The following is a 23,345-nucleotide window of genomic DNA, read 5'->3' on the forward strand; positions in this document are numbered from 1 at the left end:
AAATGAAGAAACAAAATCTCATAGACACAGACAATACTTTAGTGGTTACAAGAGAGTAATGGGGGAGGGCGTGGTAGATGACGGTAAAGGGGATCCAATATGGTGATGGAAGGAGAACTGACTGAGTGGTGAACACACAATGTGATATATAGATGTATTACAGAATTGTATACCCAAAATCTGTGTAACTTTACTAATAATTGTCACCCCAATAAACTTTTAAAAAAAGGGAAAAAGTAAGAGTTTATTTTCCTTTCCTGAGTGTATTATTCTAGATGCATTGATGTGCACTGCTACCTATTATAAAGTGGAGAAATGGGAGTGGGGATTTAATCCACAGCCAAATGTAATGATTAGTAAATTAATATTTGTATACTGTATTTCATTAATTGCATTTGTTTGGCATTCTAAAATCTCTGAAATTGAGATGCTCCTTACATTTACTGTCATCCAAGTAGTAGATATGATTTACTTATTATCTGCACGTGTATGGGCATGGTCATAGCTATTTCTGCTGTCATGACAGTTGAGATATATGCACTGGATACCACACGGTTAGTTTACTTGTCATTTAAAATGTTTTTACACATTTAAAAAGATTCAACATTTAAATAAAGACAACATTTAAATAAAAAAAAAAACTGTATGAAGAAAGGCATAGAAACATAATCACAGGATATTGATTTGATTTTATATGTTTCACAATTTCTTGCAAAGATACAATCAAATGCTTTATGGGACCTAAGAAAGGAAGATGCCATAGATATAATAAGTTTTGTTACTGAGAAACATGCAGAAGAATTGCCTAACACATGCCAGGCGGGCAGTTCACCTGGAAGCAGGGGAAATTGCTTATTTCTCAAATAAGAAGTTTTAGAGCTACAAAAAGCTGGTGTGATGGATTCATATGTGTCTGGTAGGACTGTCATGAAGGCATTGTGTCATTGATTAAATAGCAACTGTTTTTCTCCTGAGTGGTGCATAAAATAATGCTTTTTATTACTGATGGCAACTTAGATTCAGCCAATATAGTATTTACCTCAAATATAGTATTTTCCTGATGATAGCTTGTGTAGAACTGATTGTACTATTAAGTAATCAAAGACGTGTTTATATAAAGGCAGGCAAAAAATAGGAAAGATTCTACTAAGGTGCCAAAGTCAAGGTCAAAATATAAGAATAAAATCTTTGTATTGTTTTGCATTAAATAGGTATTCTTGCCTGTTTTCTTTGTCTTCTCAGATACAGCATGGCATAGAGGTTAGAGTGCAGACTCTGGAGTCAGGCAGCTGGGGGTCAGATCTCAGCTCCGCCCCTTACTAGCAATAACCTTGTGTAAGTTACTTAACCTCTCTGTGCCTCGGTTTTCTGTCAGAAGGGCATAATGTCTATCTCAGGTTTGTGGTGAGGGTTAAATTAGTTAATACATGTGAAGTGTTTAGAAGAACACCGAGCTAAAAGTGAGCGTGTGTTATTTTTTACTGGGAATGTTTTCTGTGAACCGTAAGTATCAGTTGCTATACAGAGTAATTTGAGGTAAAGACGTGATTATCTAACCCATCGTTACCTTCTTGGCTCCAGTTTAAGTTTCATATGCTTCTCATTTCGCTCTCCCAATTATATCACCTTTTTTGGGAGTGTATTGATTTTTAATTTTTAGAAAATTACGTGTGATTGAGAGCTATTAGATTTACGTGCTTTTATACAACAAAATCAAATGGAATTAGAATGAGTTTGCAGAAAACTTTTTAATATTTTATTTTTCTAAAAATCCCTGCTTTGTGTTTCTGGCGTTTGCCAAGGCTAACTGTGAACACCTGCTAGTCTGGTAGTCACTCTCCCAGGGCACAGTGACTTCCTTTGACAAGACTCAGGGCCTCAAAGACTGCTGGTCTCAGCAGGGTTGCGTTCCATTTCTGGCCTATGACTGTAGCCTGTGACTAGAACAGAAAGACTGTGCAGGGATGTTTCAGTTAGTTATTTCTAGTTGCATGATACGTAAGTGTTGCACTGGGACCTCAGCTGTTGAAGAACATAGGATACTGTTTCTATTACAGCTGGCAGTGAATGGCGACTGCCTCTTGGGGACATATTACTAACTGGAAGATAGTTAATGGTGAAGCATTAAGTATTGAACTGGGCTTAATTCTTGGATAACCTTAGGAACGGTATAAAGTAGATTTCTTCTCACTGAATTAAATTTGAAGTATTTCGTTTTCAATATTCATCTAAATGATCATTATGTCTTCAGTTAGGCCAACCACTTGTTTAAATTGAGCTTACTTGTAAATAATTGTTTTATGTTAACTTTTGTCTTAGTGCAAAACAGGATAAAATGTTCCAGTGAAGATGTTAAGGCTAAAAAGGGGTTATAAACTGATCTTGTGGTAGCTGGAACGTACAAGGTAGAGTTTTCCATGATTCAGATCAGTAAAGAGAAAACATTCCATAGTTTATTCCCCCTGGAATTTTATTTATAATTCAGAAAGTTCTCCCTTTAGCTATAATTCATTTTAAGTGATCAAACCTAAAATTTTAAATATTATGTTGGTAGTATCATTTGTTAATTACGTGATTGGAAACTTATCGTCAGTGAAAAATGACACACAAATGGCATGTGCAGTGAAGCTTAAAATAGCACATCTTCACATCCATGCAAATTCCCTGGACTCCTTACATACTGTTTGTTCACAGCAAGAAAAACCTGAGGCTCTTTAAACGTCCTGAAGGCTAGAATATTACATTTAAATGTTTTATATACCTATAGTTTTACTGTTTATTCATATTTCTTTCACAAGTGCCAAAAGCATTTTCCACGAGTAAACTTTTAAAAGAGTAAGATTTGGCATTTCAGAATGTGTCTGACAGTGTTGGGGCTGGGGAGACTTTCCCTGTACCCCTGTAGTTCTTCTGGCTGGTGGAATGATTCAAACGACATACAGCAGATTAACAGGAGAAAATCAAATTTTAATATGTACTCACTGGGAATTCACATAGGGATGAGAATTCCAAAGACAGGCAAAGTGAAGTATGTCATTTTGGACAAAGAAAGGAGGAGAGTCTGGGATTTCAAAGGGGAAATAGGGAATTAAATAGGCATTTCATAGGTAGACCAGAAAATGGCAAACACAGTCTTGCTGGGGGACTCAGAAACAATGAGACACACTTGATTCACATGTTAAGGTTCCCTTCCTGAAGCAGGGTTTTCTATCTGAATCTCTGAGCAGGAATGGGGGAGATAACTTTTCCTAAGTTTGTTGGGCTTTAATTGTTTTCAGATCAAAATAATCTGCATGGTAGAGTGGCACATTCTAGGGAGATTCGACTGCCTCTATAGTCAATACCTTATTGCTTGGAGGTTGTCAGTTCTTTAAGGTAAAAAATGCAGGTCTCAGGCCTGGTTATCCAAGATGCTTATACTTACTCTTCAGATGTATCCAAGTTTACTTTCTGATTGACATATATCTGTGTTTTTTTTTTTGTTTGTTTGTTTCTCAAATATAGAGCTGCCAAATGCTGTTAAATCAGCTGAGAGAAATCACAGGCATTCAGGACCCTTCCTTCCTTCATGAGGCTCTGAAGGTTAGTTTCAAGGCTTCTGTTAGTCACCAGGCTTTAATACAGTTGTCCATATCAGGTTGTGTCAATTCAGGTTATTTTCATGCCGATGAAAATGAAAGTGCATAGAGCGATAGAGGTTCTACAGGTCAAATGACTCATGTTCAACATGTAAATTATAAGGGGAGGAAATTGGGGATAAGGAGATTCGCAGTGCAGGGAACCCTACAGGGTAAAAGAGATTTAAGAAACTTATCAACCAGGTGCATTGTATAGACTTTATATAGATCCTGACTCAAACAAACAAACTAAAAAATATTTGAGTCAGGGAAGTTTAAAATGGTTATTTGATATTTTAAAAACTTGTTACTTTTAATATGTAATAATAGCATTGTGGGTTGTATTTTTTAAAAGATACATTCTGAAATGTTGACTGATGAACTGATAAGATGCTCAGGATTTACTTCAAAATATCTGGAAAGAGGGTAGGCAGAATAGATAAAACAAGATTGACTTGATAATTGTTGAAGCTGAATGATGGATACATGGGTTTCATTATACATTCCCTTTATTATTGTAAATGTTGTAAAGTTTTCCTAATAAAAATTAGAAACAAACACAAGTATGGTCACCACTACAGAATATGGTAACTGCTTGGCATTTTTTATTGTAGAGGCTGACTTCATCTAGAATCTCTGTGTTAATTGCCAGCTCCCTTTTGGAAACATCATGCCTTAGCTATGCTGAAATCAGGAATAGTAACATCCAAAGCAATGAGAACAAATCTCCAGCAAGATTTCATTTTTGTTTGCATGTTATAGTAAAGCAGAGCATAGCAACTCCCTTCCTGTAACTAGGAGTTTGATATATGCTTTCAGCGTAATAAACTTACTATCCTGCATCATACTCCTTTTTTCTACTTTCTATCCTAGAATTATGCCTAGACTTACTTGGTATGTCACCAGGGTAGTAAGGAGTTATAACCAAAAAACTCACTCACTACTTATTTTAAATGTAATGCTTTACTTTTAAAATTTCTTATTTTTTCCTCTCCTTAGGCCAGTAATGGTGACATCACCCTGGCAGTCAGTCTTCTCACTGATGAAAGAGTTAAGGAGCCCAGTCAAGACACTGTTGCTACAGAACCATCTGAGGTAGAGGGGAGTGCTGCCAATAAAGAAATATTAGCAAGTAGGTATATCCTGTCTTAGTCCTGCTCTGAACTAACAAAAAATAAGAGATGAGTGTGTGTGTTTCCTATCAATTCCATCAATCCTTTGGAAATAATGGTAATGATAGCTATTTATTGAACCGTTACTATGTGTACAATTCTAAGCACTTGCATGGATTCATTCATTCATTTATTCATTCAGCATTTACTTGATGAGCACCTACTATGTATCAAATAGTCTTTTAGGCACTGGAGGTGAACAAAAGAAACAAGAATCCCTGCTTTCATGTGGCTTATGTTTTCGTGCAGAGATGAACAAATAAATGAATAAATTATATAGGATATTAGAACATAAGTGCCGTGGAGAAAAGTAGAGAATGAAATAAAAGACATGCAAAAGAAGTTCTGAGGATTGGATTTTAAATAGGATAGGCCTTTGAGAAGGGATGAATAAGTCATTTGAGGCCTTAACATGAGAGTATACACTGGCCTGCTTAAGGAGCAGCAAGGAGGCCAGAACTGAGGTTTGGTGAGTGAGGAAGGCAGTAAGAGAAGAGGCCGCAGAGGGAACAGGAGGCAGATCATAGGGAGCCTTCATAGGTGTTTGGCTTTTACTCTGAATTAGGTGGCTAGCCATTAGAGAGTTTGGAGGAGAGGAATGATGTAAACTGGTTTCCATTTTCTAAGGATTATTCTGATAACTATGTTGGAAACCAAATGTGGGGGAATGGGTAGAGAGTGTGGGTCAGAGCAGGGAGGCCAGGACCAGTCAGGAGACTATTGATGTTGGCATGGCCAGGATGTAGTGGGGGAAGGGTGAGAAGCGCTTGCTACCTACTGTGTTTCCCTGAAAATAAGACCTAGCAGGACCATCAGCTCTACTGTGTCCTTTGGAGCAAAAAATTAATATAAGACCCATTCTTATTTTAATATAACATAAGACCAGGTATAATATAATATAATACTGGGTCTTATATAAGACTGGGTCTTATATTAATTTTTGCTTCAAAAGACGCATTAGAGCTGATGGTCTGGCTAGGTCTTATTTTCGGGGAAACATGGTATATAGGATTTGCTTACAGAAGAGATAAGGGTTGTGAAAGAAAGAGGAGTTAAAGGTGACTCCAGGTTTTTTTCGTTTCCCTAAGCGGCTGAAAGAATGGGGTTGCACTTAACTGACATGGAAATAACTGCAGATGGAGCAAATTTTGGGTAGAAGATGAAGAGATCAGTTTTGGCAGTATTAAATTTGAGATGCCTGCTAGACATTCAGATGGAGTGTCAAAAAGGCAGTGGAGATCCACCTGTGCAGTTCAGGGGAGAGATCGAGGCTGGAGATAGATAAAACTTGGAATTATAAACCTGTAAATGGTATGTAAAGTTACGATATTAAATGAAGTCTCCAAGGGAGTGGGTGTCGAGAAGAGAAAAGGTTCAGTGACTAAGCAGTGGATACTCCCAATGTGGAGAGTGGCTCCTCCTGGCGAGATGAAGAGTGTCCAGGGAGTTCAGAGGAAGATCAAAAGAACCAAGAGAGTGATACTCTGCTTCCAGGAGAAGGGAACCATCAGTTGGGTCAGATGGTGTTAATGCATATTTGGGCTGTTTGCAATTTTGAGATATTCTCAATAATGCTGGTATGAATATTCTTGTATATGTCTTTGGTGCACATAGTGACTTTTTTCAGCCAACTTTTTTTTTTTTTCCGGAGACTCATCCACGTTGAAAGTTATAACTGTAGTTCTTTTATTTTCACTGGTGTATAGTATTTCATGGTCTGAATGTACCACAGTTTATGTATTTATTGACTTTGGGGTTGTTTCAGATTTTTTTGCTATGATAAGCAAGGCTGCTGAGAGCTATTTTGATTCATGTTACTTGTGCATGGCTAAGGATGTCGAGCATCTTTTCATGTGCTTTTTGGCCATCTGTATATCTTCTTTGGAGAAATGTCTATCGAAATTCTTTGCCCATTTTATTTTATTTTTATTAATTTATTTTTTTTAAGGAGGGCACAGCTCACAGTGGCCCTTGTAGGGATTAAACCAGCAACCTTGGTGTTATTAGCACCACGCTCTAACCAACTGAGCTAACTAGCCGCCCCCTCTTTGCCCATTTTAAATATTGGGTTATTTGTCTTTTCATTATTTAGTTGCATGAGTTCTTCATATACTCTGTATATAGGTCCGTTACCAGATACATGATTTGTAAAAATTTTCTCCCATTCTATGAGTTGTGTTTTCACTTTCTTGATGGTGTCCTTTGAAGCCCAAAGGTTTTTTATTTTTATATCAAATTATCTATTTTTTGGTTGTTTGTGCTTTGTACCATGTTTCCCCTAAAATAAGACCTAGCCAACAATCAGCTCTCATGTGTCTTTTTGAGCAAAAATTAATGTAAGACCCAGTCTTATTTTACTATAATATAAGACCGGGTCTTACATAAGACTGGGTCTTACATAAGACCGGGTATAATATAATATAATATAATACTGGGTCTCATATAATATATAAGACCCAGTCTTATATAATATTACATAAGATTATATAATGTTATATAATATTATACAATATTATAATATATATTATATTATACATAACATAATATATATTCTATAATTATATATAATTATATATAATTATGTTATATTATACATTATATTATATAATACTATATCATATAATATAGTATTATATATAATATTATATAATATTATATTAATTTTTGCTCCAAAAGGCGCATTAGAGCTGATGGTCTGGCTAGGTCTTATTTTTGGGGAAACATGATATGTCATCTCTAAGATGCCATTGCTTAATCCAAGGTCACAAAGATTTACACCTATGAGTTTTGTAGTTTAGCTCTTATCATGAGTGCTTGATCCACTGTAAGTTCATTTTTGTTCATTTTGGGGGTTAAAAGTCATTCTTTGTATGTGAATATCCAGTTTGTCCCAGCAACATTTGTTGAAAAGCTGTTCTTTCCCTGTTGAATTTTCTTGGTCCCTGTGATGAAAACCACTTGACCATAAATATGAGGGCTTATTTCTGGACTCTCCATTCCGTATGTTTGTCCTCATGCCACTAGCACACAGTCTTGATTACCACAGTTTTATATCTTTTTTATTTTTTTCTTTTTAAATTTAATGTTCTTTATTGTTTACATACAGAAATTCACTTAACTTTTTGTACGTTAATCTTTTATCCAAACACATTTTATTAATTATAACTTTTTTTATGGATTATTTTGAGTATCACTTCTAGGTGATAATTATCTGAATTATGACAGCTTTGCTATTTTCAAATTCTTATATTTAATATATGTGTGTGTGTGTGTGTGTGTGTGTGTGTGTGTGTATATATATATATATATATACACTTTTTTTTAAAAAAATTTTTATTGGGGAATATTGGGAGACAGTGTGTTTATCCAGGGCCCATAAGTTCCAAGTCGTTGTCCTTCAATCTAGTTGTGGAGGGCGCAGCTCAGCTCCAAGTCCAGTCACCGTTTTCAGTCTTCAGTTGCAAGAGGCACAGCCCACCATCCCATGTGGGAATTGAACTGGCAACTTTGGTGTTGAGAGCTCACATTCTAACCAACTGAGCCATCCGGCTGCCCCTCTAGAAGCTCGCTGCCCCTCCAGAAGCTCAGCCGCAGCTCGTTCTTTAATCTAGTTGTGGAGGGTGTAGTCACTGGCCCATGTGGGAATCGAACCGGCAACCCTGTCGTTCAGAGCTCGAGCTATAAGCAACTGAGCCATCCGGCCGCCCCCTAAAAAAAAATTTTTATATTGCATTGACCAGAATTTTCAGAACCATAGTGAATAAAAGCCCTGATAGTAGATGTCTTTGTCGTAGTCTTGCTTTTAGAGGAAATGTGTTTAGCATTTCAGCATTAAGTATAAAGTTTGCTATGGGCTTTTCATGGATACTCTTTCTCAGCCTAAAAATATTCTCTCTCTTCCTAATTGGCCTGGAATTTTATTCCTGAATAGAGATTGAAAGTTATCAAATACCTTTTCTGTATCTATTGAGATTATCGTTTTTTCCTTTAACTGTTAAGATAGTGAATTGTACTAGTCGATTTTCTAATGTTAATTCAATATTTCATTCCTACAGTGAACTCAACTTGGTCTTAACATTGTTTAGGTTTTTTTGCACCTGTGATCATGTGTGAGTTTGTCATTTGCCCTTTCTCTTACTGTTTTTGATTGGTTTGAGATATCCCCAGATGTGATGTTGACCGCATCAAATGAGCTGAGGAGTATGTCCTCTATTCTCTAGAATAGTTTGTGTGAGATCGAAAAGATCCATTCTTTGAATGTGCAGTATTTAGCCGATGTTTTACAGTGATAAGTAAAGAGATTATTAATATTTAACCTACAGATATTTTTGACTCTGGAATAAGACTGCAAAAGAAAGTATTTGATTCATTGCCTTTTAGCAGCTTTTCATTACTGTAATATTAGCTAATCTTAAGGTTACAATAGCTGTAAGGTATTCATTTTACGCTGGCATACAGTTATAAAATTGTTGGTAAACAGATGAGGCATTGTAGTGAAAGGTAGGGAGTGGATCTAGTTTTGTGAATGCTTTTACTTTTTTTCCTGCAATATAGACAGAAAGACAGTGTTTCCTGCATGTTCACTAATTAAATTTTATTTCATCTTACAGAAGTAATTGACCTTACTCATGATAACAAAGATGATCTCCAGGCTGCCATTGCTCTGAGTCTACTGGAGTCCCCCAAAGTTCAAGCTGATGGACGAGATCTTAACAGGTTACTGATTTAATTTATAGTCTTTGCTCCCCACCTTAGTGTGTAGGTCAAAGGCAATAGCTCTGTGAATGCCACTGAGGAACAGTTCTCCCAAGCTTCTTGAACTGCACCTCAATGAAATTTCTTTTAGGAAAAAATGGAAATTCACATTACCTTACTTACTCTGGGTCACTTTTGAAAAAGCCAGATTTATCACAAGTGTCTTATTGCAGCCTGTGGTTTTTGAGTAGAAGCCTGCAGGTTTTGTAGTTCATAATTGCTAATTGATGGGGGAAAAAAACCCACCCTAGTGCAAGTATCCAATAAATTTGTATGCCCTTTTTAAACTTTGAGCTTTTGTAAACTTTGAGGGTTATGTTTGCTATTTAGAAATTAAATTATGACTCAACTACCCTGTCCCAGAAGAGAACAGGGAATATATTTTTTAAATTGGTACTAATTTGGTGATTGTCTAGAATTGTCCATAAATACCCAGTTCCAGTGGTAGCCTGTCAGTTTCCAGACATATTCATTCCCTCATACTGCTGAGTTATTTCTTTCAGGGAAACACAGGGCCATGGTTTGTGTGCTAGAGTTTGGAGGCTCTTATCTTTAGCAGGGTGTCTCTCTTGCCTCCTTCAACAACACGGTGTGAGCTAGAGCACTGTTGTTGAAATCTAAAATTTTTAATATGCTAGCCATAAGTAGTCTTGATCTCGACTCAGTTCCATCATGGACCTTATTGGTAATAATCTCTGTTATGAAAGGAGTAACGTCTCTATGTTTAAACCTTACTTTTCACTTACGCTGTAATCTTATAGTTACTATAGAGCCAGTGATTACGTAGTAAATGGTTTCTCTGGCGTTTTGAATTACTTATGAAAGGTTACCCAGCGTCCTCCATATAGTATATTGTTTTTTAACTTTTTCTTTTTTTGATGTGTGGTGTTGGTACAATACAGGATGCATGAGGCAACCTCTGCAGAAACTAAGCGCTCAAAGAGAAAACGCTGTGAAGTCTGGGGAGAAAATCCCAACCCCAACGACTGGAGGCGAGTTGATGGTTGGCCAGTTGGGCTGAAAAATGTTGGCAATACATGTTGGTTTAGTGCTGTTATTCAGGTATGATATTTTTAACAGACAACTGTGTCTTCTGCAGACAATTTTGGAATTTATTAAACTGAAATATGGGAAACAGATCTTTAAAAAAATGGAAACAGATATATAAAACTGGGGAGTTGTCCCCATGGCATTATTGTGTTTTGGTGCTTTCTTATGTTTTGGATTTAGAACTGGTGTCTAAATTGGGCAATACTAAAACAAAATCTTCTATGGTTGTAAATATGTTGAGTAAGTGTTTTGGATCAGCATTTAGTGAATACTGTATTATAGCAAAGCAAGAGTAAATAAGGAGAAATCAATTGTTGGGAGGCTTTCATAGATATCCAGGCAGGCAGTGATGGTGGCCTGGAGTAGAGAAGTGGCGTAAGCCATGGAAAGAGAGAAGTAAAAGCTTTTAGAGGCAATTAGGAGATCAAATCTACAGGATTTAGTGAGTGACTAGATTCAGGATGACATATTCAAGAGAGAGCTGAAAAGGGCTCCCAGGGTTTCTCGTGTAAGTAGCCAGGTGGATGATGGTGCCATTTGACACTGGAGGGGTCTGTGTGTTTTGAGTGTTAAGAGTGGGATTTCAGTTCAGTTGTATACATGCTGAGTTTGAGGTGCCATGTGGAGATACCTATATAAATCTGTAGTTCAGTAAAAAGATCTGGGCTGCTGGTAATTCTGGGAATGATAACATAGTTGGTGATAAAGCAAAGGGCGTGGATAAATTCTCCTAGAGAGAGAGGTATCTCCAGGCATTAAACCTCACATGGCCACGATGCAGCACTTGATCCCGCCCCTGCAGTCTTCGCCATCATAGCACTTGACGTAATACCTGACTCAGCTCCTCAGCCAAACACAGAGTCCTCCTTTTCCACACACAGTATCCGTGGATTCATTCAGCTTGCTGTGCGCCTGGCACTGTTTTACCACTGGGGAAACAGCAGTGAGTAAAATGGGCCTGACTTTTATGGAGTTTACTTTTAAAAGAGTGGAACAGACAGTAAACAAAATATGGATCAGGTGGTGATAAGTGTCATAAAGACAAATGAGGGTAAGAGGGCCTAGAGAGGGAAGGACTGTTGTTTACATAGGGGGGTTAGGTGTGGCTTTTCAAATAAGGTGGGCATTTGAGCAGAGGCGAGGAAATGAGCCATATAATTACACAAAGAATATTTCATGTAATTACATAAAGAACATTATAGACAGAGGGAACAGCAAGTAAAAAGACCTAGGTTCAGGAGCTTGCTTAATGGGTTGGGAAATAGCAAGAAGTCTGAAACTGAGTGTTGGGGGAGAGGGTAGACAGACAGCAGTGAGGTTAGAAAGGTAGTAGAGGTGGGCTGGGGAGCTTGGGGTCATGATGAAGATTTAGGGATTATATATGAGACGAGAAAGTACTGGGAGCTTTGGAGCAGAGAATTGATATCCTGCTTCCATTTTAAAAGGATCATTGGCATCTATTGAGAATAGAATTTAGGAGAGTAATGTAGAATTAAGGACATCAGTCCATTCTTTCCTAGAGAGAGATTGAGAACCATCCCTGGATTCACATACCTTTCAGCTTTCACTCCTATGAGAGATACTGAAAAGAACTAGCAGACAGAGAGGATAACTGAGTGAGGTTTCTGAGAAAGCATGAGGACAGGATATAGAACATACAGGGAGGGAATACTGTGTTTCCTCGAAAATAAGACCTAGCCAGACAATCAGCTCTAATGCGTCTTTTGGAGCAAAATTAATATAAGACCCAGTTTTATTTTACTATAATATAAGACCAGGTATAATATAATATAATATAACATAATATAATATAATATAATGCAATATAATTAATATAATGTAATATAATACCGGGTCTTATATTAATTATTGCTCCAAAAGACGCATTAGAGTTGATTGTCCGGCTAGGTCTTATTTTCGGGGAAAGGAAAAGGGCAAGGGAGTAATAGGGGAAAGGAGAAGGAAGAAATGGTAACTGCAAGTTAAAGTTCATATAGTTCCTCTGTGAACTTAGCAGCCATTTTCTGACACAGTGTGGAGAAGGAATAGAATCTGATTTTAAATGGAGTGGAAGTTTAAAAGAGTTGTTGCAGACAGTGGGAAACCAGTTGGCACCAGAATACAATTGTAGGATTTCTAAAAATTTGAAGGTCTACTTGACCTTGAATGTATGGTGATATTAATGTTCTATTTCTGTTGGGACTTCCTCTTAACAGCCCTCTGAAACTCTTCAATGGAAAATTAAATTCATTTAGGTTGGAGGATTTCTGGGTACAATGAAAGGACAAAAGCGCAGTTTGAGATTTTAATGAAGGGTGGTTAAAGAGCATGGAATGAGAAGGAGAGAGAGGGAAAAATGAAGATAGGGAGGAGCTAATGTTAGGGAGAAAGGAAAGAAGTCAGTTCGTTTGGGTTCCTGGTGAAGTTAAAGAACAGATTTCCCGTGGGTAGTTGAACAAATAAGCCAGAAGACAGGTTATGGTTTAAGAGTGAGACTTTCTGAATTTGTGGTCTGAGAATTGGTGGTGTTTCAGGTGTTAACATACCCTGGCTGTGGTCTTGGACGCGGGTATAGAGATGGAATGGAGGAATGTATCACTAGAGAAAAGCTGTTCAGGAAGTCAGAGTGTCCCTGGCTGACGGGAGAGCATGTGCTCCTTCGGCAAACACCAGCTGAACCCCTGCGGTAGGTCTAGTACTGCTCTAGGCCCCTGAGATACAGGCGTGAACAAAACTGGCACAGCCTAGCCATTGTGGGCTTACAATTCTTGTGAGGGAAGACAGATAAGGAACAATAAACTGAAAAACTAGTTAACTAAATAAATTTGTGTAATATGTTAGACTGTGATTGTAATAGAAAAAAGATCAGGGTAGGGGAGATGAGAATTGCTGCAGGAGAGATGGGAGCAGATTGCAATGTAAACTAGGATGTTAGTCCAGGGAGATGAGACTGGAATAAATGCCAGATACACAGGAGTTGAGGGAGTGAGCCAGGCAGCTATGGGGGAAGAACATTCCAGGGAGAGCAAACCACAGATCAATACCTTCTGATGGGAGGATTGTGTTCATGGGGTTGATGTGTTCATGGGACATTAAGGCGTTCTGAGTGGCTGCAGTGCTAGGAGCAGAGGGGAAGCGTCATTGGAGATGAGGTTGGAAAGGTAACTTGTTTTTCATTTGAGTGAGATGGGGAGTCACTGAGGTTTTTGAGCAGAGGCGTGATGAACTCAGACCTGAATTTTAAATGGCTCACTCTGCCTGCTGTGGGGAGAGTAGATGGAATGGACAAGGATACAAGTGGAGAGACCTACTATGGAGGCTATTGCAGTCATTCAGGTAAGAGGCGATGGTAGCCTGGACTAAGCTGGTAGCTGTGGAAGTAGAGAGAGGTTAGATTCTTGATTTATTGTGAAGGCAGAGCTGCTGTTTTGTGTTTGGGTGTTGACTAAAGTTACCTAGTATGATGACAGGATTTGGGATGGTAAGAAGAGCCATTACCAACCGGATGATAGTCTTCAGTGAGTCAGTGGCTTTGTTTTGGTCATTTTAGGAAGCTAGAACAAGCTGCATGGCAAGTGGAGTGGTACAAGGGAAGTCCTGGGGGCGAGGAGACCCTGTGCCGTGATCCAGGTGAGCAGTGCTGCGAGTTTAAGCCGGGCAGCTGATAGGGGCTGGTGGGGGGAGATGCTTCTACAGAGCACTCCAGGGGCTGAGTCCAAGGGACTTCTTTCTTATTGGATGTAGATGGTTAAGAAAGGAAAAGGATTAGAAGGTCATTCTGAAGATCTAAACTTTGATGACTGGAGGAGAAGGATGTAATTAAATGATACAGAGAATAAAGAAGAAGAAGCAGATGTTGAAGGATCATACCAATATTGGATTGGGAGATGGAGACTTCACTTTTGTGGTTTTTAAGAATAATGACACCTTTGGGGCAAGCTCGATTTTGGAGTGGAGTGATGTGACTGAGAATGTAAAGGCATTTTTCTCATGGTAGAACAGAAATCCTGGAAAATGTAATGGGGTGGTGAGCAGAGTAGGAATGAAACGAGGAGGAATGGCGATGTGTTAGGTAGACAGGTGAGGTGGAAAGAGAGGACAGTGGGCTGATACAGAGCTAAGCAATCTCTCTCTGTCTCCAGATGGAACTTTGGTAAAATAGCGTGACCTGACTTTAAATTCCCTGTGCCGCTGTACAGTTACCCTAGTGGTCGAACTCGGTAAGGTGTGTGATCGAATGAGGGAAGTTGGAGGCTTATTGTCTGCCCAGGATGCTGCTTCAAGAGTTCCAGCTTGCAGGCTGGAGGGGCTGTCATTTGAGGAGTATGTTGGGATGAGGAGTTATAGTTGTACCAGGGATTTTAAAATAAACCAGGGATTTTTTTAAAAACCAGGGATTTTAAAAAAAACACATTAACTTTCAAGAGATAATCATAGTGGAAAAATGTATGATTTATAAAACAATGGAGTCCTTCTCCCCAGTTCTGCCAGCAAGAGATACCTGCTGTTAAAAATTTTTACGTATAATACTATTACAAAGAGTGGAGAATAGTAAACACTGCTGTTCTCACCGCCCAGCTTTCTAAATGTAATACATATTACAAATCTCTGTCCTATTGAGTCTCTGTTGTTACCATCCCTGGTCACATCCTCCCTTCTCCTCAGATGTAACCACACATGTATATACCCCTAAATATGTAATATTGTTTATGTATAATCATACTTAATATGAACAATATAATACTGTATTTTTCTGCCACTTTTTTTCAAAGTGTATTTCTGAGATTTATCTGTTGATACATGTAGCTCTTGATCATTCATTTTCACTGCTGTGTAGCAGTCCATTTTATGAAAACATCTTTTTCAATAAAATTGTTTTAATGACTACATATATTCTATTGTATAAACATACTTAATCTGTTCCTCTTGTTAACCATTAGGTTGTCTCTAGGTTTTTCCGAAAAGAATGAACATTCTTTCAGCTACGTTTTTACGCATAGCCATTATTATTTCCTTAGACATAACAGAAGTATAATTACTACATTGACAGTTATACGTACTTGTAAGGTAAGTGTTTTTTTTGCTGCAGTTATTTTGAAAGAAAGGCTATGAATCCATTTCTTTCTTTATTTCAGTCTCTCTTTCAGTTGCCTGAATTCCGAAGACTTGTCCTCAGCTACAGTCTGCCACAGAGTGTGCTTGAAAGTTGTCCCAGTCACACGGTAAGTTGCTGTTGCGGAATCTTCACCGTTGTTTAGTCCCTTTCATACCGAGAGTTTTTAAATGTTGGGCTAAAGCTGATAACTGTGATGCTCTTTTGCTTGTGCTAAATTGTTTTCATTTCCAAATGGCTCTTTTTCCTTTTTTGTGACAAGAAATAAGGTTTATCAAAAGTGTAAAGTTAAGTAGGAGTAAAATTAGAAAAAAAGTTCCAAGAAAGTGATGAGTCACCCTGTTGGCCTCAGCATGTCTGCGTCTGGGTGAGAGATTCCCTGTTCATCCTTCACTGCTCCATTAGCCACTCAGGTGAAGCGCTGTGGAATAGGTGGCCTGATGCTGGAGGCCTGCGCCTGCTTAGAAGAGGCTTTAGTCTGTGCTTTCCAAAGGACAGAACCTCCTGCCAGCGATCTAACCCTGCCCAGGATTTCCCCTTGGTGATGGACTTTCCTAATAGCAGGGAGGACAGCCGCTTTAGAAAACAAACATTTTTGCCCTTCTGACAATATTCTGTCTCTGGTTTCTACATAGATATTCTTTCAGTAATATAAGTAATCCCCTATACAGACCTTATCAGAGTACCTGTAACATAGTTTGAGACCTGCCCTGGTCTACAGCTAGATAAATATAATTAGGGAGTGGTCAGTGGCAACTTTTCTCTTTATAGGTTCTAATTTTCCAAGTAAGAGGTTAAGTACACATTGCTGTCTTTTCTACAGGAAAAGAGAAATATCATGTTCATGCAAGAGCTTCAGTATTTGTTTGCTCTGATGATGGGATCAAATCGCAAATTTGTCGACCCTTCAGCAGCTCTGGATCTCTTAAAGGGAGCATTCCGATCACCTGAGGAACAGCAGGTACAAGACACCTGTTCTTCATGTTTTCCCTCAAACTCTGCGGAGTTTGAAATTATGCCTTGTTAGTACTACTGTGATGTGGCTTTATTTTAACTGTGTAATAAATGAACATGACTCAGCAGGACTGTGGATATCTGCCTTTGCCCTTTATAATGCCAAAGGACAGGTGATAAAAAGAGAGAGTGTGAGTGAGTGAGTGAGTGAGTGTGTGTGTGTGTGTGTGTGTGTGTGTGTGTTCTGTGGGGGAGGCTGGCTTCCAGAGGGAAAAAGAAACAGCATTAGAAAGAACAGAATCATACAGAGGCTGCTGAAGTAGGAGGACATTGGGAAGTATCTCAGTGAATCCTAGCAAAAGGTCACTGAGAAAAGTTAAGTCCTTTGTCTGCACCTTTGTGTTGGGATGGCCCAGATAGAAAAGTTATTTTTAAGGCTATCTATACCTGAGTTCAGCTCTTCTGAGAAATCTATCTCTTCTAAATGTTGGTGCTTTCTTTTCCCTACCTCCTATTACAAAACGAAGTTGTCACTATTAGTGGCATACATTTTTTTCCTCTATCTAAAGGTCCTACAGTTCTACACAATTCTCAAAACATTTCATAAAAACTTCCTTTCTCTATTTATAAATTGTAGAGGACTACAGTCCATTCTTTGGACGTTTTTTTAAGGCCCAGCTGGAAGATTTTGTTAGTTTGTTACAAGCAGATGTGGCTGGAAGTGATAGAGTTCCAGTTTCCTCCTAATCACAACTTAGAGGTTGCCTGATGTGCCTTCTGTTTTATCCGTAGTTGCTGGGTTCCAGCATTCCTAGTATCTTTATGATATTAGGCCCTCAAAAAGAAATCCTTTCATCGTAATAGAATCTTAGTCATTGGTGGGATAAAAGCAAATGTTCATTTCCCTAACTATAGTGTTGGCTCTAACTCTTCTGCCATTTGTACCTCTCTTATAGCAAGATGTGAGTGAATTCACACACAAGCTCCTGGATTGGCTAGAGGACGCGTTCCAGCTAGCTGTTAATGTTAAGTGAGTGTCGAGGATTTGTTTGTACATCCTTCTTACTCACAGTGGTCCAGTGAGAATTATAGCATGGGAGAAAATTACTTGTGTCAAGTAGAAATTGCTGTTTTTTAGCAAATCTCATGGGGTAGCCCCTCAGATATTTGTTGTGGTGTATCCCCATTGCCGATGGTTTTTCCCTCTGAGGATATAGATAATCATGTTAACGTACAATTTTTTACTAAAAGGGCCATAACTGTTAACTTTGTTAAGTCATAGTCTGTGCTGTAAAATGTATTAAAAGGTTAAATCAACCGTGGATGTAAACATGGGGGTATACTGTGGATACATTAAATTTAATCTAAGATGACTTATGAAGTCTAGAGCGTTAGAGAATAGCTTTTATTCCTGTCAGTCACAGACAGAAGTGAAATTCATGTCAAAGAATACAAATGTTCTTCATCTAATACAGGTGCTGAGAAATTTGTTTTCGAAATCGTTTTAACTCTAGGTAGAAGAAACACATAAAACAGCTTTGCAAATAGCAACTTAAATAATTAACAATTTAAGATGGGCTTGAAGAAATAAACTACAGTTGAGCTTGAACAACACAGGTTTGAACTTCATGGGTCCACATATATATGGATTTTTTCCAGTAAATATATTGGAAAAATTTTTGGAGATTTGTCACAATTTGAAAAAACTTGCAGACAAACCATGTAGCTTAGCTATATCAAAAAAAATTGAGAAATTATGTCATGAATGTGTAAATTATATGTACATATTTTATGATTTTCTTTTTTTAATTAGTTTTAAGAAGACGTTTTTAAAAAAAATTTATTGGGGAATATTGGGGAACAGTGTGTTTCTCCAGGGCCCATCATTTCCAAGTCATTGTCCTTTAATCTAGTTGTGGAGGGCACAGCTCACTGGCCCATGTGGGAATCGAACTGGCAACCCTGTTGTTCAGAGTTCGTGCTTTAACCAACTGCGCCATCTGGCCTCCCCCTCTTATGATTGTCTTAATGTTCCTTTTCTCTCGCTTACTTTGTTGTAAAAATATAGTATATAAAACATATAACATACAAAATATGTGTTAACCTGACTATGTTATTGGTAAGGCTTCCCATCAGCAGTACGCTATTAGTATTTAGTTTTTAGGGAATCGAAAGTTGTAGTAGATTTTCAACTAGAGGGAATCGGTGCCCCTAATCCCGCATTGTTCAAGGGTTGACTGTATTTTAATTCCATTACCATTGTGCCACTGTTTATTTGCAGAACTGCACAAGAGGATTCAGTGTTACCTCTATACTACTTCTAAACCTTTACAACATTCATCATTGGATATAGATGTATATATTCGGCGTATGCAAATACATGTTTTCTGCGTGTGTGGCTCCCCTGTTAGACTTTGACCTCCTTAAGGCCAGGGATCATGCCTTATTTTCTTTGTGTCTTCAGAATTTAGCACAAGGCTAGGCATATACTTATTTGTTCAATGAATGTTTGAACTGAAATAATCTGTTCCTTATTTTAGACTATACCTGCCTCTTTGGAGTTTGATGACAATGTACTGTGTTTGCTTATGACTGATGGTTGGGTTTTGTGTAGTGCTTATCTGATTCAAATGATACAGAGTTGTCTTCTTTTTTAAAAGCAATCCCAGGAACAAATCTGAAAATCCAATGGTGCAGCTATTCTACGGTACTTTCCTCACTGAAGGGGTTCGTGAAGGTAAACTTTCTGTTTTAAATGTTAATGCTAGTCCTGTGACCAAATCTATGTTACTGTGTCCATTTGGGGAGGCTGTATAATGAAAAGCCTTGAGAGTAAGACAAATGCAGGTCTGAATATTGGTTCTGTCTCTTAGTGTCTGTGTAATCGTGGGCAGACCATGGGAGCTCCTGGAACCTCAGTCTCTTCATCTATAAAACGAGCCCAGTCTTTATCTAAGAGTTGTTGTATTATATAATATTTGCACTGGCCAAATCTGGTATTAATGTCAGACATGCAGTGATGTTACTTAATTTTCTCTGAGTTGTTTTTTGTAATGCAATATCTAATCTCAAAAGGTTTTATTGAATTAGATTGCCGAAACTGTCTACTATAGAGGCATAAGCTGCATGTTGGACACATACGAGATGTGATTGGAAAATATGGTAAATGTTTACATTAAAAAATGTGTTACAGTAAAAGACACATTGCCATTAATCCCCCTCAAAATATTCTCCCTCACTTCTAACACACTTATCCCATCGTTCTTGCCACTTTCTGAAGAGTTCTGGAAGTCCTCTTTGTGAGTATCTTTATTTTATGCTCCATCATGACAACGCTCTGTGTCACACAGAACTTCTGGTATGACAATTTCTGTCAAATAAAAACATTACGGTGTATCCTCATCCACCTGATTCACCAGATCTGGCACCATGTGACTTCTGGCTCTTCCTCAAAGTCAAAATGACCATGAAAGGTAAACGTTTTGAATTGATTCAGGCAGGACACTGAGGCAGCCACTACAGCGCAACTAATGACACTCATGAAAGAGGATTTCCAGAAGTGCTTCAGAAAGTGGCAAGAATGATGGGATAAATTTGTTTGAACTTATGGGAGTATTTTGAGGGGAATTAATGGCAATGTGTCTTTTACTGTAATAGTCTTTTTTAAAATTTAAACATTCACTGTATTTTTGGATCATACTTCGTAAGCCTTTTTTTAACTGGAGTATTTTCAACACATACAAATAGACCAGTATAAAAACCCCATGAACTCAGTATCCATTAGCCCATGGCCAGTCATTTCCCATCTAATCCCTATGTACTTACTCCTCTGACATTCTTTTTAAAACCACCCAATACCACTGTCACTCAAAAAAAAATAGTATTTCTTAATATCAAATATCTAGTCAGTATTCAAATTGTCAATTTGTTTTATAATTATGTATATGGAGGGAGAGTTATTTATTTTTACAGTTTGTTTTAATAGGATTCAAATGTGGTTCATTTATGATTGGTTGATAATGTCTTTTAAGTCTCTTTTCAAAATCTGTACTCTTCCCCGTCATTCTTTTTTCTTGGTGTGTGTGTGTGTGTGTGTGTGTGTGTGTGTTTGAAGAAGCTGAATTACTGGTTCTCTAGTATTAGTATTCCCCCATACTCTGAAATTTTGCTGTTTGTATATCCGTGATACAGTTTAACATGTTCCTCTCTACTCCTCTTTTTGTAAATTGGTAGTTGGAGCTAGAGTTTGACTGGATTCAGGTAAGGCTTCTTTTGACAAGACAGATTCACAGGTGGTGGGACAGTCTTGGTTAGGAGGCATTTGCTATCTGAATGACGTCTTCCTTTTTGCAATGTTAGCAGCTAATGATCAATGCCTGGACTCTCTGGCTCATTAAAAGTTGCCAAACAGGCTTACTTACGTGCGCTTCTAAACAGTTCTCAGGATGTAGCTGAATTAAGATACTGTCTCTGTGGTACCAGAAAAAAAGACTTTAGATAGCATTAGTGATGTCTTTTAAAAAGCAATCTGTTTCTTTGTCTAGGAAAGCCCTTTTGTAACAATGAGACCTTCGGCCAGTATCCCCTTCAGGTAAATGGTTATCGCAACTTAGACGAATGTTTGGAAGGGGCCATGGTGGAGGGTGACATTGAGCTGCTTCCTTCCGATCATTCAGTGAAGTATGGACAAGAGGTGAGTTTGGGTAGTTTTATTTGGTATGCCAGTGACAAAGCCAGTTAAGTAGGACTGAGCTTTTTTGGCAAATGGTTTTCCCATCACATATTAAATAACTTTACAGTTAACAGAACTTGAACTAGTCTGAAGTTTCTCATGAGTTGATATGAGTTAGTGAGTCTTAGTATTTGATAAATAAATTCTTTACTAAAAGTATGAATTTGAGTTAATCATATAAAGGTTGTATGCTGCTTCTGATGTTTTAAGTATGATCAAGTTTCTCTCTTTCTGTTGAAGCCTACCTGTACCTGAGTAGGGAGAACCCTCTGCCTCCATATTTTCGGAGGGTAAAAGTACAGTGATTAACTCCTATGGTATGCCATTTAGAATATTTTCCCTATTATAGCATTTACTGTTTTCAATTGTAAATTTTGCCTTTGCTTTAAAATTTTTTTAATTTTATATTCATTTATTTATTTTTGTGGGTTGGAAAGAAAGGGGGAAGTTAAAGGGAGAGTAAGGGTAATTAATATCTCAAACTTTCAGCGGGATTAAGAATTAGTGAGTTGCATTTGTAGCATAATTGTCAGCACCACACAGCTCCACTACACAGAAAGGATTATTCTCCTTTCACCATATGTTTTGAGATAAAATTGTGGCTTCTCTGAGTCCAACTCAATAATTACTATAGGAGAAAGAAAAGCTTTCTTGAATTAAAATAGGGAGCCTAACATGAGCCTTGTTGAAGTGCATTAGCGGTGGAGCAGGGTTGGAACTGAGAGAGAATTACTGCCTCCCTAGCTTTTCAAGGAAAGTGCTAATTCCTGATTGGGAGGCATGACATCTGCACCATCTGTGCAGAGCTGATGCATTCTTTTAAAAAGAAAAGAAGTGTTCATTAGCTACTTAGCCCTCTGGAGACTTTTATTCAAGGGTGGGAACTCTTTATAAAATATTTATAAACAAAATCATTATGCTTGTTTAGATTTAGCCCTGAGTTAGTCAGACGGGCTATCTGGATTCACCTTGTGCCGACAAGGGTATGTGAAGGGAACATAGTTGTTTGTATCTTTGGTAAAGGGAACATTTTAAGGCTGTTCATGCAGACCTCTGGCATACAGGTGAATTGAACAGAAATGCCTTTCCTGTTTGAGCTTTTCCTCATCAGTGATCAGTGACAGTTGAGATCTTTTGTATAAGTCAGGGCTTTCCTTTCTTGAAACTTAAGGTAACATTGTAAGTTCATTTGTCTGGGTCCCTTAGGAGACATCTGTAAATTCTTGGAATTTAGAGATTTTCTGAGAAACTTGAGAAGTCATAATCATGAGGCTATTTCAAGTTTCCTTTTTATATATAAAGGGGATTCAGATTATGTTAATAGACTATAAATAAATAGTATATAATATATACACACATTTTTGGGGTTTTTTTAGCTAATTCATGGAGGCATTTGTCTCCTTAGTTACATGCTGCTGAGATCATAATTTTTAATTCTTTGGTTAGGCTAGCCATTGTCTTCCGGTTTTGAATCTCTTTTCAGTAGTGATGACTTAATGTATGAGTTGTGTAGGTGCTTAGTGCAGTTCACATATTTAAGGGTGGTTATTTCTGAGGATGACATTTGAGCAGCACACTGTTGACTGGCTCATAAATTTGGAGTATTCAGGAATGTTTAACCATATTCTCTAAGAGGGCATGATTCTAAGTGGTCATTTCCTTTCGGATTTAAGATGAAACAAAAGCTCTAGTATGAGTTTGATTTGAATATAAATCCTATACCAAAAAAAACAAATATGATGAGGAATATTTTGTATCTGGCTATTGCCATTTCCTAAAAATAACTTATTTCTCCTACATTTCTATTCCTGACATAGTGTTGGTTTACAAAGCTACCTCCAGTGTTGACCTTTGAACTCTCAAGATTTGAGTTCAATCAGTCCCTTGGTCAGCCAGAGAAAATTCACAATAAGCTGGAATTTCCTCAGATCATTTATATGGACAGGTGAGTT

General features: G+C 37.8%; 1 protein-coding gene across 5 annotated transcripts in view; it reads left to right on the top strand.

Moving 5' to 3' along the window:
• Window positions 1-23,345, top strand: part of USP28 (ubiquitin specific peptidase 28) — a 60,406-nt gene that overhangs the window by 14,862 nt on the left and 22,199 nt on the right. For 2 of the 5 annotated variants that reach the window (XM_019753331.2, XM_019753335.2), the window contains exons 2-11: window positions 3,505-3,582; window positions 4,617-4,749; window positions 9,400-9,505; window positions 10,447-10,606; window positions 15,730-15,816; window positions 16,531-16,668; window positions 17,618-17,691; window positions 19,322-19,398; window positions 21,206-21,354; window positions 23,211-23,338. In XM_019753331.2, the coding sequence (XP_019608890.2) occupies window positions 3,505-3,582; window positions 4,617-4,749; window positions 9,400-9,505; window positions 10,447-10,606; window positions 15,730-15,816; window positions 16,531-16,668; window positions 17,618-17,691; window positions 19,322-19,398; window positions 21,206-21,354; window positions 23,211-23,338 (1,130 nt within the window). Of the gene's footprint in view, window positions 1-1,242; window positions 1,336-3,504; window positions 3,583-4,616; window positions 4,750-9,399; window positions 9,506-10,446; window positions 10,607-15,729; window positions 15,817-16,530; window positions 16,669-17,617; window positions 17,692-19,321; window positions 19,399-21,205; window positions 21,355-21,633; window positions 21,711-23,210; window positions 23,339-23,345 lie in introns of those variants that run through there. The other 3 variants (XM_019753333.2, XM_019753336.2, XM_074335453.1) reach the window with 3 other exon arrangements.

The sequence above is a fragment of the Rhinolophus sinicus genome, linkage group LG06, assembly GCF_036562045.2.
Source record: "Rhinolophus sinicus isolate RSC01 linkage group LG06, ASM3656204v1, whole genome shotgun sequence".
NCBI classification, from domain to species: domain Eukaryota; kingdom Metazoa; phylum Chordata; class Mammalia; order Chiroptera; family Rhinolophidae; genus Rhinolophus; species Rhinolophus sinicus.